This window comes from Psittacula echo (genome assembly GCF_963264785.1).
Source record: "Psittacula echo genome assembly, chromosome: 2".
Classification (NCBI taxonomy): Eukaryota; Metazoa; Chordata; class Aves; order Psittaciformes; family Psittacidae; genus Psittacula; species Psittacula echo.
In genome coordinates, this window is record NC_137737.1 from 37585819 (window position 1) to 37601639 (window position 15821).

The following is a 15821-nucleotide window of genomic DNA, read 5'->3' on the forward strand; positions in this document are numbered from 1 at the left end:
GAAATTTAAAAATTTCACAAGATATTCAAGAATAAAATGTAAAATGAGTCTTTTCTGTTATTTACACACACATAAGGGAACTACTGAACAGTTTGAGCTATGACTCATAAGTGTTACCAAAAGTGCACATAAAAATAGTGTGGCGTAACATGCAAACTTCTACGTAAAATGCTGGTCTGTAGTAAACCACAGTGAACTGGAATGGCCTATGCACAAACAGAATTTATCTATTGTGTCTGTTCCTGAGAACAAACTGCTAGCGAGAAACACCAACTGAAAACCAGAATTACCAAAACTCAAAGGCTAGATTTTATGAAGGATATTACCTCATAACTTATAAGCGTAATTTATATGGAACAAAACCCATAATACATCATAAGGCTAATACTGAAAATCATAATAATGCAGTTCTGTTTTAAAATAAAATTTAGGTAAATATTATTCTGGGGTTTTTGTAGCTGTGATGGTTTAAGGACGATGCAAGATAAGGTAGGTAGACCATACGTTAAACCATTTAATAGAGGAGAAAAAGCAAGGATATTCCAAAAAGGGAAGTAGAAAAGAAAGAGATAAAAGGATTTACGATAGAGAGAAGTTAAAAAAGAAGGAAATACCATCAAGTTTGAGTTAAAATAAGCAAACACACCAAGCTGTTAACTCCTTGTCTTCAGAATGGAAATGGAAAAATTGAAAGCCAAAAAGAAGATAAAAACAATGACTTCAAAATGTAATAATCTCAGGAAGGTAGTTGGTACATGGAGAATATAGTGGATCTTAGTAACTGAGACTGTATGATTGGTTGTAGAATGGAAGAAAGACAGCGTATGATACATAGCCTAATAGGGTATCCTGAACTGTGAGACTGGAGTGCAGAAAGTTTTGTGCAGAGCAGGGAGCATATGTAAGAATGTTTTGTGATAGTAGGGGTTTTAAACTGATTTATGGTACATCACCTAATCTAGGCATGGAAAAAAACCTTGGTTGTCTGAAAGCCTGTGAACTTTCCCCCCCATCCACTAACTGCTGTCTTCTCTACATACAGTAATTTCTTTCTCTGTATAATCATGCTGGCAAAAAGTAGCACAAGTTCTCTTCTATGATCTGCAGAAATAAAATCATTTTATATAAGAGAATCATAAGGCACGCAGTCTCACCATGTTAGCCCAGGTTTTTAAGTTATGACATTTAAATTGTGGGGGTTTTTTTAATGTCTAAACAAAGAAAAAAAACTCCACACAAATGCAAAATGCTACTGCAACTAGTAACTTATTAGGAAAAAAAACCCCTAACTTGTAACAGCAAGAGATGGGAGCATCATCTCAGTACTAGAATGCATTACAAACTAACAAATATGTGGCTTACATCTACATTTTTTGTTCTCTACATCAGGAACCGCTATGTAAGTTGAGCTCCTTTTAGAAAACAATGAGAAGTATTCAGTAAAAACATCCTGCTAATGAATTCCTACCTATTACAACAGAATACAGATGATTCATTAGGTAATCAACACTAACATACTCCTAAATTAGGAATAAGTGTCTGCTTGAAGTGCAGATACATATGCTCCCTCCAGGCCTGTAAATTTGCTTACTTTTATTAAAGAATAACAGCAACAGCCAGAGTATTAACATCAGGCTTACACAGCTATTCCCAGAAACCTCTCTGTGTGCTTTTGACTTCCAGTCCTTTAACTGCATATTTAAGAAGCAGGGAAAAGTGAGATTAGTGAAGTCTCATCATAAACATCCCTCTCCACTAGTGTTCACCAGCCCTGCCTTTGTCAGGTACTCTACAGAGTAGTAACTTGCTGATTTCCTCAACTTTTACTATTTTAATTGTTTATTCCATGATTTATTATTTTAGGATTATTTATTAAGCATAAGCAGAATATCATTATGTATGGTACACATATAATAATAAAATGCAATTGATAAATTACTGCTCATTTCCATCCCTGCTCCACCATATGCTGCCCTTTCAGTTGTTCTGGTACAATCACAAAAGAGCCACCCTCAGAATGGATCACTGATATGGTGAATTTTTTAGTTTCTTTTTTTAAAGAAGCTCTTTTTTTTTTTTAATGTAATATATAAGGTAACCCTGCAAACTGTTGGGTTTGCACTAACATTGCTTTCGACAGCTCAGCTACCTCTCAAAAGGAGAAGAAATTACTCCTTTGAACTAACATATCTAAGATTTCTGGAACTAAACGATCTTAAGGTCCTTTCTAACCCTAACCCTAACTATTCTATGATTCTATGATCTTGAAAGTGTGACCTGACTTGATTCACTCATTCCTGTGTGCAAAACAGAAATGACATAAACAGGTGATTATCTTTGGTCACTTACTATACTATAACTATATTACATCTGGGAATTTAATAAATAAGTAAAAATTGATCTCACATTTAGTCCAAGCTAAAACGGAAAAGCCTTATCTTGGTAACCACATAAAATTTCCTGTCTCATTTCAGCTAGACTGGATTTCCAACTTCCCCTGGATCAAATCTAGATTTGTGCTATTGGAAGCTTATTCTGAAAGACCCATTTACACAGATTTTTTGTTCAATAAAATGTCAGTTCTGTTTCCAATTATACCTATGAAAAACCAGTAACTTCTTACCTGCAAGTTTAATTTCTCCAAATCCAGAAAATGCCAGTCCAGTTGGCAATTTGCCTTCCTACCAGCAGATGAAGACGGGAAATAAACCAAACAGACTAATTCCCTAAGAAAGGGAATTACATCAGATGAATGCTCCAGTTCAAGAACTACCTGAGTAGTGAAAAGTGAAAATAAAAGCTTAAAAAATAAAAACATTTGAATAACAAAGAACAAAGAACAAACTTCAAAAACCTTTGTTTAGGACAGAAAATATGGAATGCAAACTGAAATTGATAGCATACATGAATATAACTAAAATCTGTAAGAGCAAATCTAAAATAAAAAGAAACTCTCAAACTGTCAGTGCTGTAGCAAGACAGTGAGTTGTCTGGACTGGTATGTCATTGGACTTTGAGAAATTAGATCAGCAGGTATGAAAATTAGTTACTTACCAGTAGATTTTGATGCTGCAATGTACCACCTCTCTCAGGTTTGTGCCCTGTGCACAGACACAGTATTCCCCAAATCAGATGCCAGAGCAGTTAAATCCCAGCAGACTTTCTAATGGCAGCTGCTGCAGTGAGAAAAAGCAGGCATGTCCTATCGCACCACATTTTCTTACTATTTTGGACTGGCTAACAGATTGTCATGTGTCACAATAACACAACTGGTTGTGCCACAGAACAGATGCTGCATTGCTTTAAGGCCCTCAAAAGTTCAATACTCATTATTACTTTGAAAGGCCTTACTTACCCCTGCTCCCAACCTTATAATTCTACATTGGATAAAAATACTGGAATCTGAAATCCATTAATTACTAATGTCCGGTAACTTAAAAGTTTTTGTGTTTGCTACTTCTATGCCATGCAACCCATAGAAGTGCAGCTATGGAAGAAGAGAAAGGATGCCACTAAGAAAACAGATTCTAGTATCACTCATCAGAGGTTCAGAGAAAGGGACACTGCCATGCTAATGTCATTAGGTATGCAAAATGGTCCCTACAATTCTCTAATCCACTTGGGGTAGGAGGAGGAGGAGAAAGAAAAGGGTGTGGGAGGGAGCGGGAAGAAAAGACACACCAGAGGAGAAACTCCTTGCGAAAACGAGTATTTTTCATTTTGCTCTAAATACACCAACACATCTCATCCATGAAGACCCTGATAATTTCAAAAGCTTTTAAGTATTTTAAAATTTAAATTTTATTTTAATACAAAACTTTTAAGCCCCCTTTCTAAAAGCTCAGAATAAGGTATTAAAATACGAGGGTTTAAAAAAAAATCCCTTTCTCTCTACTGCATTTTGCAAAGTATGTCCTTCTCTTCAGGCTCCTATTTAGAAATGTTTGGCTTGCTGTTGCACAATAAACTCATGCAGTCCATCTGGATACTAAGAATAGCATGTCCTCCGTCATGTTGGAAGCTTGGTTGCAATTTTGTTTAGTTCTGCGTATTTCTTTGCTGGGCCTCACTCTGTACACTCTACTCTGAATTTCAGGAGTCTGCCCATGTACTATGCCGAGATGAACTTTACCTAGTTATACCTTTAAGCGAAGAGAAAACTCCTACTACTCTACAGGCTTCCACGGCACTGAAAACAGAACTTCCCTTCCTGCTGTCTATCCACACCTCTGTAAACAGAACAGGGGTACAGTATTGCAGCAAACTTGAAAAGAAAGAATTCCACAAAACCAAAATCCAAAACACTGCCTGAACAAAAGTTTTACCATCTGCCAAAAGCTGCACTGTATTTTCTACACTGTTAAAGGAAAAATAAAGTGCAGACAAGTTGAGAAAAGGAGCTGAGAACAGACCAGACTGCAGCACTAAGGATTTAAAACTGCTGCTGCCCACTTGAACGAGATAGAGGATGTACAGGAAGCATTACAAATAAAAGCGTAGCTAATGTGAATTATGGTTTGATAGCAAGGATCCATGAAAGCTTTCAAAGGAAAGAAGGACTGGCATTCTCAGTTTTTACATTCTAGGAAAGAAAATTGCCAAGACCAAAGACTACATTTTAATCTCCCACTTCCTTTAAGTGAGGAAAATAAAGCAGTTACAACAAATTGGATTTAATGTACCGATGCAGTTGAGGAATTCAGTTTCTTAAGAAAAAAAAAGCCTTACAAGCACACTATCTGAAAAAGAAGGTAAGAGTACTAAAAAAGCTATCCAGATTTCCTATTTCTCCAGCTGATTTTGGTTTTGAGTGAGGATTGCAAAGCTCAGCAACCCAGATTGAAAGTTCTACTTCTCTGGAAGGCAGGACACATTAGCCTGAGCTCAGTGCAGTGCTAACATAGGGGAAAATAGGCTTCTGGACAGTTTACTCCAACAGTCAATGCCTGAGAGTGAGGCGGGAGTGACAAGCTGTGTACAGCTCATGAGTGGAAACATACACAGAACACTTGCTGTAATTAAAGTGTCATAGAAACAAGCTGTCTCTCAGGGTTGCAACTAAATTGTCATTTCCTGTGATTACAAAGACATCTGTATTATCCAGATAGGAACTGCAGCATTGCTGGATCTGACAGTTATATTAAAATATGAAGAATGGGACTACAAGCACTGTTTGGGGCTTGAAAAGACTGACCAATTCTGAAGTAACAGCCAGACAAATTAAATAAATCTAGCTTTAAGATTTGCTAAAACATACGAAAAATTCGTAATTACACAGACAAGCTTAATACCATGTAAGACCATGAGTGTCCCTGCAATTTAATTTGAGTCTTATCTGTGCCATAACCAAAGACAGAATTCCAAACACAGAAGAGTTCTTGACTTTTCTTTCCTCCACAGAACACCAGGACAAGACAGGGATATAGGAAGGAACAAGAGAGGGAGATAAAAAACAGAGCAGCATAAAATATAGCATAGCCACTGAATTTAGAAATAAATTTTCAATACATGTGATAAATTAAATAAAAATAAAAAATTAAACTATTGCACCATCTGGACAAAGGGACTGTACCATCTTACACCAGGCACACCAGCCTGGAAACCTGAAAAATACCTTACGAGGAAACCCAGGTTGGGTCACATTATGTTAAAGTGATTAGCTTTTATAACATCAGTGAGTCACTATGCAGGAGATGAGTCAGTATTCAGAAAATTGATGGGATCTCTCTTGTAACCATACATCAATATTTAACATATATAAATATCAATTTCACATTCATAATCTGAACTGCAAAGTAACAAAGATCAGCAGTTTGCCTTAGACACAGGCAATGTATAAGGCAAAAGAAAGAAAAAGAACCACTCGGGGTGTGTGTGAGGGGGGAAGTCTGTTTAAGCTGAGGTAGAGTTTAACACAAGGATGTTCCGGGCAAACAGTTCCAGATTTTGCCCAGTCACTTCTTTGCCTGAGCTAACTTCAAGACAGTGATCTCCAAAGTGGGGTGTGTACGACAATCCTTTGGGGTATGGGAAGAAAATACTTTTTGTACTGTTAATGAAAAGAAAGTGTATACTTCATCTTTGTCTCACCCTTTTTAATTACTATTTTTGTGTATGTTTCTAATGTACATAATATATTAATACAGTAGTACATGTATAGGATTTATAAATAAATAAATATCCCCATATTGGGGGAGTGCTCATAGTTTTTACTGATGGGGTGCATGATCAAACATCTCACTGCCCCAAGAGACATTCAGTATTCTTTGCAGATCTTAGAGAACAAAGAAATGTCTGCCTTCATAAGTTCTGAATATTCCAGCATAGAGTTCCTTGATGATCTGGGATCCCTCTCCCATCATGTTTTGAATGATAATGGAATTCAAACTGTTTTCTTCTGTTAGACATGCCATGAATGACACACTTCTTTTGACTGTCCCCCTGTGAGCTGCTATTTTTAAGAACTTCAGAGCTGTTAATTTTAACCACTTTAAGGCTTTAAGTACCCTACCCTCACTATAAAAATGCACTATTTCTGTAGAAGAGTGCAGCCAAAAGCATTGTCCTCTTAATGTTCAACGACAACAAATCCCAGGGAAAAACATGTCACAGTGACAGCAAACACTTCTGACGAAAGCAAATGAAGGCCAGAATATGCCTTGTCATTACTAGAGTTGACGCATATCACTAGGCAATCACTTCATCTGGAGATATTGAAAGTGTGGTAAAGAACAAGCTGTTCTTAGAATAAACCAGAATAGTTCCAGTTGGAAGAGATTTCAAGTCATGATCTAGTCGAACTGCCTGATCACTTCAGGGCTGATCAAAAGTTAAAGCATATTATAAAGAGCATTGTCCAAATGACTCTTAAAACACTGACAGGTATGAGGTATTGGCCACCTTTCTGGAAAGCCTGTTCCAGTGTCTGACTACCCTCTCGGTACAGAAATGTTTCCTAATATCTAGTTTGAAACCTCTTGATCAGCTGTGCATTAGTTTAAACATATCTGACTGATGATCAGGTGATCTACTGCAGTTTCACTTTTCTAACCCTATTTGCCACCAGACACCTGCCAGCAAAGTGAAACATCCAATTCCCAGATGGGTGGGCATATTCCAAAGAAATCCAATCAAATTGACACACACAAGAAAAGGTTACTTTCTTGTGAATAACTATCTTGATCATAGATTTTCAGCTTCACTGTTGTTCATTATAGTTCGGATACTCCAAAATATGAGACAAAGTTAAGAATGCTGAAAATTGTAGAACATTCAGTTCTGCATAACAGCTGTAAACCCAAATTACTTCTGAGTTTCTCCAGTCTCCTGTATCTACATTTATTTCATCCTTTACAGCAAACTGCCTTATTAAATGTAAACACGGACAAGTTTCTCCGTAAGTTATCTAAAATCCATTAAGATCACACGTAAAACATTTTGCAGGCCTGTGAAATACCATTTGGAAACATCAACAAATACTTACTAAACACAAGTTTGAAAAGGTAGACCTTGCTACCTTAAAACAGCCAGTGGAATAGAAAAGCATCATTAGAAAGGAAATATAGAATGTTTATTTAAAATAGTTTCCATTACACAGCAAATGATCCTAAATCAGATCTCAAAGTGTTTTACAAACAGTAATGTAGTATGCCTCAGGCAGAATTAGAATCCCAAACTTGCTCTTACCTGCTAATAAAGATTTCAAACAGATTATATCACACATTCACTACTCCAAAATGCTACTAACAGTAGGAGAGCACAACACTAAAATTTGGAATTACGTGAACACTATTCTAAAACAGCTGGGAAATAAAAAGCAATTGGCCAAAACTCATTACAGACACATAAGTGATACAACATGTTCTGCTGCCAGGTCACCCTGGGTCAGAATAAAAAGAGACGAAAAAACAAGAAAACAAGTTTGAAAGAATGATTAAAAGATGTTAATTATGACTGGTGTTAACAATCAGAAACCTGCTAGTAGGAATATTTCTTCCCTTCTCTCCCCCCAGTAAGGAACTATGAGTTTCGAACACACTTTAGGAGTTCATCTGACAGGCACACTATACTCACAGCAATAACAATGCAAAATTATACCTCTCACTCCAACTATCTAGTGTAGTCCCAGCTCCTGACTGCAGTGTCTCACAAACAGCTATATAAGAACACACTGTCAAGATACAACAGAAACTGCTTCATATTTGAGCCTTTACATAAGAAAGCAAACAAAAATCAAACCCCGAAGACTGAGATTTTTTAGAACAGTCTGATTGCATATAGCTCAGCTAAAAATTAACAGCAGCTCTGTTCAATAATTCCAAGTAACAGAGTGGGTTTAAATGAGCTCACACCTTCCCTCCACTTCCCCCAAATAATCAGGGAGGCCAAAGAAGTAGAACATGAATCATTAACTATATCAGCAAATTCAGAAATCAGTGACAGGTATCCCTCAAAATCTTACAGGCAATCATAAAAAAAAAACAACCCAAACATCTTTTCTTCTTCCTCAACTCTGAAATTGTCAAAAATAAATTGCAAATGCTGTGTTCCTGAGGAGTTTCATAAAATTCATTCCAAGCACTGGCAATAAAATGATCTACTGCAAGTCAGAAAAGCCTGTATTGCTTCAAAGGCCACAGATGACTTCCACTTTACTTCAGGGCTCAGACACATACAAATTACTTCAAATATAAGGTAATTTATCTTATATTTGTTATGAACAGAACATACAATTACTGCAGATGCATACTACAGCAGTCTCATGGCAACTTGTCACCACACAGCAGGTCTTCCATCTATCTGGATCTTTAGACATTACAAGGGAGTATCTGCAAAAGGACAGTACCTTCCTATCCAACAGACAGGAACAGGAGGATAACTATCTAAGGAACTAGATGATCTTAAGATCTTTCCAACCCTAACTATTCTGTGATTCTATGACCAAAAGATACTGGAATATTTATCATATTAGTAGTCACATATGCTATTAAAAAATTAAGCCTTCTCCTGTTGTTTTAGCATTTTGGCTTGCATTGAAGAAACAGTGAATAGGAAACTGCTTCAGCAGTTTGAATATTTTTAAGACCAGATTAATTTTTACTGAGCCTGAGCCATGTGCAAATAAAATAGAATCTATGCAAACAAAATAAATATTTCTTTATCCTTTCCTGCCTAACATTTTAAAAATAGTGCTCCAAAGGAAGCTGCTTCCATTTTTTAAGGGTAGACTTAAAGCTGGAACAAAAAATATTTATAAAAATGTGTTAAAAATTTAAGCAAGTTTATTGTAAGCTATTTCAGATTTAAAAATTTAAATTTATCTTAAAATTATCCTAAGCAGTTTTCAGGGGAGCCATTTCTGAAGACTTTAAGACTTGTCATGAAGAAAAAAAAGAAAGCTAAAATACATCAATTCCTTTAAGAAGTTTCAGTCATTTCTACAGGACCACAAGTTCTTTGTATTGTATGGTAAAATAAGTTAAATAATTTAAGTAATACTGCTCTAACAATGTTCCTCTGTTCTACTAACTTACAACTGGTCTTGCAGTTCCACAATTATATATTCCAGCTGTTCCTTCTCCATTTTATGGGATAGGTCCATATCTTCAATTCTTTGTAACAGCAGTTTATTCTGTGAGACAGATTCAGATAGCTGGTTTTCTCTGAGTCGTACCAATTCTTCAAGGTAACCCTGGAAATACAAGTGTTAGAAAGCTTTAAGGAACACACTATCAAAAAATCATTTCATTATGTTCGTCCACATTTTTCTGGTTTAAGATGTATACAGTTCTACTTTGGTTTTGTTGTAGATTGGGGTTTTTTTTTAATCTTTACACAGACTAATAAACTGACTAAAGGTTAGTATGATGTTTTCTCATAGATACCAAGAAAATCATGTGCTTATTTATATTGCTGCAGAGGAATAGAATAATGGATGGAACAATGAGACAAGAATGCCACCAGCACGAAATACTAATTCATTATTCAAAACCAACATAGGATAGTCACTAGTACAAGAAAAAGATCAGAACTGTACGTCTTAACAGATACAGGATGTTAGATATTACCTAAGAAGGACAAGAGTAGAATGCATCTACATGGATCGGTAAAGCTAATGAAAGGGAAACAATTTTTATTACAAAATATCCAATGTTATTTTGAAATTTCTTCGAAAACTGCAATATCACATCACACACACAAATGACATGGAAGGTTATTGAAATAAATATTCATCTACAGCTGACACTATTAAAGATACTGTGCAGTTCTTATCACACTTCAACTAGTTAGCCTTTACAAAAATCCACGATGTATTTTAACAGCAGCTATGATGGCACACTGATCACAAAGTATGTTCACAAATTACACATGTCACTACAATACTAAGTAGCTATTTATTTTTCTTGTTCGAGTCCCAGGACATCAGATGTGAGTAACTTCTTATCAATTCTTAGTTAAACCCGGATACAGTAAGTCTAAACTGCACAGAGTTTTGCAAATTCTTGAAGTCTAAGGAAAAACATGTAATTAGAATCACAGAATCATAGAACCATAGAATAGTTAGGGTTGGAAAGGACCTTAAGATCATCTAGTTTCAATCCCCCTTCCATGGGCAGAGACACTTCACACTAAACCATGTCACCCAAGGCTCTGTCCAACCTGGCCTTGAACACCACCAGGGATGGAGCATTCACAACTTCCCTGGGCAACCCATTCCAGTGCCTCACCACCCTCTCAGTTAAAGAACTTCTTCCTTATATCCAATCTAAACTTCCCCTGTTTAAGTTTGAACCCATTACCTCTTGTCCTGTCACTACAGTCCCTACTGAAGAGTCCCTCCCCAGCACCCTTATAAGCCTCCTTCAGATACTGGAAGGCTGCTATGAGGTCTCCACGCAGCCTTCTCTTCTCCAGGCTGAACAGCCCCAACTTTCTCAGCCTGTCTCCATACGGGAGGTGCTCCAGCCCCCTGATCATCCTCGTGGCCCTCCTCTGGACTTGTTCCAACAGTTCCATGTCCTTTTTATGTTGAGGACACCAGAACTGCACACAATACTCCAAGTGAGGTCTCCCGAGAGCAGAGTAGAGGGACAGGATCACCTCCTTCGACCTGCTGGTCACTCTCCTTTTGATGCAGCCCAGGATACAGTTGGCTTTCTGGGCTGCGAGCGCACACTGAAGCCGGCTCATGTTCATTTTCTCATCGACCAACACCCCCAAGTCCTTCTCTGCAGGGCTGCTCTGAATCTCTTCTCTGCCATTCTTTCATAGGTGCCCATATTAAAAAAAAAAAAAAGGTAATTAAAAAAGGTAGTTTTCATAGATGCAGAACAGGTGTAGTCCTGTTGAGCAAGAACACAGGTTTCACTGAGCTGGTAACAAAATGTTACTGATTGAATTCATCACCACAAAGACTATAAAGGGTATACAGCATCTCTCATATGAGGGGAGGCAGAAAGAGCTGGGATTACTCAGTCCAGGATTGGTGAGAAGGGAAGAGGGGCAGGAAGAGAATCATACCAATATGTATTGATTTTTAGTGGGAGGGTATAAAGTGAATGGAATAAGAATCTTCTCAGGGGTATCCAGTGAAAAGAGGCAGCAGACACAAACTGAAATACAGACAGCTATTTAAAAGTGGGGAAAAAAACTTAGAGAGATTCACAGTTCAATTGAACAAGGCCCCAAGCAACCTACTCTAGTCTACATTTTTTTAAGCAGAGGATTTGGACTAGACAACCTCCAGAGGTGCCAACCAACCACAAACTATTCTATGATTCTGTGATAACATACAGTTTTATCTACTGGATATATTCATATTTGGTACGAATTTATTTTAGTCTCAGTACAAGTTCCAAGGAATTTTAAGAGTTTTTCAGTATGCTCAATTCTGCCTGTCAAATGTTACCATTATCTTTACTGTTAAGGTACTCCTTGGACCTCCAAGTAGTGCTTTAAAAGTACTAAATGATGCATTCAGACATATTTCATGCTTCTCAGAAATCTCATATTTTACAAAAAGATTAGACACAAAGCATCACTATCAGAAACAGAATACAATAGGACAATAAACATCTCTATAACACGAGGTGTATCATCCCACCAGTAAAAGCATGTAAAACTCCAGTATAAACAGTACATAAAAAATTTAGAAGTTTACTACATAGAAGTGAACGGTTTACACCACTCCAAAATAGGCAACAGATAATTACCACAGAACTATCAAATGTGTAACCTATGATTCATTAATCTGGACAAGAGACAACTTGGAAAAGACAAACCCGTCATATTTCCAAAGTGGCCTGAAGAAGGCAGGAAGGAAGTGACTGTTCATCATTTTTTAACATGCAAGAGCTAGGCACCATGAAACAAAGCCAGTAGGAGCCAAATTCAGGAGACAGAAAAGGAGGTGATTTTTCACACAACAGATGGTAGATGTGCAGAATGCTTTGCCAGAAAATTGGTTTGGATGCTTAAAATTTACATAGGGTCAAGGGGATATTCGACAAGTATTTGGAAGAGAAATCCATTACAGGTTACTAAACAGACAAACCTTATCAGCTTCAGGAAGTCCTTCAGCTGACATGCATTGGCAAGAAATGCAAGAGTTAAAAAAAGTGCATACATTTGCTTTGCTTTTATTCTACCATCCACATCTACTTTGGGCAAATATCCAAGATAAGATAGTAGGGTAACCAAGGATTCTTGGTCTAAACCAGCATAGCACTGTTGATCCAATAAAGCAATGCTACCATTTACCTTGCCAAATAATACCTGACCTTATCCTACTATTCAAATAACTCAGAAGATACAGATAACTTAAGTCTTAGCTGCAATCTAATTGCTTGTCATATTTGTAACCTTGGTAAACATCACTGAGCTGTGCTATTAATGACTGCAGTACACATAATTAGGAGGCACAAAAGGAATTTATCATTGTGCAAAGTGAATGACAATAGAGCAAAAGAAGCATCCATCAGTGTATCAGTTACTAAAAATACATGATTTTCAACATGGTCTTCTTGTCACAATGGTCCAGTTTTCCAACACACAGAATGTCAGAAAGCCCCTTTGTTTGAAAGAAAGCACTCTGTCTCTGATTAACTACTACCTACTGTACCGTGTGCAACTCAACTGTTATTTTAACTCATTGCCATGAAAAAGGTCCAAAAAAGGTGCAAAAAAGGGAAGGAGAGAAACACACAGGAAAGGAGCAATATTCCATAGTCCATCTAAGATCTTAATGATCATTTGGACAAGATATAATAGAACGGATGTAGTTTAGTTAAAGCGAATGATATTAAAATTTGTGAGGCACATCCCAAATAAAAACTAGACAATAGAAAATTTTCTGTCTGCTGGAGTAAAAAAGTTGTTCTGCTGCTGCTATTGTCCTCTTCTAAAACAGGACAATTAGAAAACAGCTGTCAACAGCTGTGAGACTAGCTATCATTTTGGAAATGGTATTAAGTGCACCAAAGTTTTCAAAGAATTATCGTAAGACTGACTTGAATTCACCTCTACATTAGTTGACTATAGAAGTTGCTTCATTAAGAGAATGCTACAAGGAATAATGCGAGTCATGACAATAGTAATGCTCAAAAATCTGAAATACTCAGTATAACATCAGCAAATAACTTCCCATGGAATATAAATATTTCTGGATTTTAGACTTGTGAATAAACCAAAACCTCCATTTGCTGTTAGAGCCACTAAAGATATTTGTGCTTTTGCAGATGGAAAGCTTCCTAGTGATTCTGGCTAGTAAATTTGGACACCGTGTTTCAGTACTGTTTCTACAGATGTCTGTCACAACTTTGATAGGGTATCCTTGGAAATGAACCACTTGGATGTAACAAGAAAAATAAACATCCACCTATTTTGTTCTCTTCATTGCTTCTCCAGTATTGATTACACTTTCCTCATTAAACCCCAAAATATTTTACAGTCTTTCACTGGGTGAAGGTGGAGAAGAGTGGAGTTCAAACCAATCCTATGCTTTTGTCTGGACACAAGGATGAAATGCTGTCTTGAATATGGTCCTGTGCCTGAGGGTCTGCTGGGGTGGAGAGGGAAAGATTTTGATTTTGCTTATGTATTTGAAGAAATTCCTTTTGATTGACACATTTTGGTTTACAAAAGCAGGGAGAACATCCCCTGTACCAGAGAGAGCCCCAAGGAACACAAGTTCTTTCCACATGGAAAGTGATGCCATACTGGCTGAGAAGATTGTACAGCAACCTGGCTGTCCACACTGAAGGTTAGATTTCAAACAAGAAGTCTAGGAGACCCAAAAGAGAAAAAAAATAATTGAGTGCATATTTTTAAAAAATACCTCTCACATCTATCATCCCACATTAAGTCTGACTTTCTCACAGTTACTTGGAAAAACTTTAACTAGGTTCTATCACATGCATTAAAGTAAATCAACCTTAATTCTACCATTCCACATTAACACTGACATTCAGCAATCCGTATGAATCCTAACACCAGGTCTCGTTCCCAGGTATGTTCTCTCAGTCTGGCTGTATTTCTTTAAGAACATTAAGCATTTGTCTTTAAATTTTCTTAAATTTTTCTGACCCTTCCTTTCTTTTTCTGTGCACTGGTTCTTCAGTGTTATGAACAGCCTTCCCTTTTCTCTCTACCTCTAGCTAATATGCATTGTGGTCTGTAGCTGTAATATTCTGTTATGAGAAACTGAGAAACACTTTGCTTTTAAAAATACTAAAATGTTTAGACATATATTTTAGTTCACCTTTAACTTACAGTATTTTGGGTGGTAGAGGGAGAACCTACCTTTGGTTTCTATAATAACATTCAATATACCACCTAAATTATTAAAATCAAACACACTTTTTTCTTCTCCCATTCTAACTTGAAGCAGGTCTTAAAACTATCTATTTTCTAAAAATCCATTTCAGTATCACTGAGAAGATAGTTTTGCTTTTCATTCCTAGATGGATTACTTTGCTGATCATTTTTGTTTACTGCAAGACCAAAGTTTAACATCACTATTGTTATAAAAACCTTCAGCTGGTAGTCTACCTACATCAGTAAAACTCTATGGTCTCTAAGGAAAAGGAAAATCATGTGGACAGTCGTGTTTACCTCAAGCTCACAACTTAACAGCTTCAGAGATAACACTGCTTTTAACTCTCAGATTGGAAAAAGGGGCCAAAGCTTCTCTATTAGATTGTGAAATCCAGTATCTGTATTATCATCTTTGCCTTTCCCCAAACCTCTTTTCCCTCAAATCAGTGAGCAAAGATACTTAAGATACTCTGAAGATCATACATTTTAAGACCACTTACATGAAGGTAAATAATATTTAATATATTTTTCTGCCTTCACTTAAATGGCTATGTCACCAGTTGGCTGATGATGAGCTTTAGCTCCATCACCCCCCTGACAAAACTCATCTTTTACCTTCTGTTCCAATGCAAGCCGGTACTTCTGTTCTACCCTTTTGCATTTGTTGTACCAACTGTTTTCATCCGTGATGAAAGGAGGACCAATGTTCTCTGGAGTACTGCCTTCACTGCCACTACTGCCCAGTGTTCTTAGCTCTTCTTCATCACTGCTGATGCTGTCAGAACTGAAAGATCATATTAATTAGCCAAGTGAAAAGCTGTGTTTGTTAAAATGCAAATCCCCCTTGAAATTTAAAGCGCCACAGATACTAAATATATCTAAAGCTCTGTAAACCGAAAAGAAACAAAATATTGGGATACGATAGATCACTAAACGCAAGTTATATCTCAAGCTTTTATTTGTATAGCCACCTAAAGAATGGGCAAAATTTGCTTGATACCTTAGTT

General features: G+C 36.8%; 1 protein-coding gene across 3 annotated transcripts in view; it reads right to left on the reverse strand.

Annotated features, from left to right (window-relative positions):
* The window catches only part of RUNDC3B (RUN domain containing 3B), a gene marked incomplete at both ends in the record, with an annotated part of 53075 nt that overhangs the window by 5998 nt on the left and 31256 nt on the right, over positions 1–15821 (reverse strand). For all 3 annotated transcript variants that reach the window (XM_080611192.1, XM_080611191.1, XM_080611190.1), the window contains 2 exons: positions 9534–9691; positions 15430–15598. In XM_080611192.1, the coding sequence (XP_080467318.1) occupies positions 9534–9691; positions 15430–15598 (327 nt within the window). The remainder of the gene's footprint in view (positions 1–9533; positions 9692–15429; positions 15599–15821) is intronic.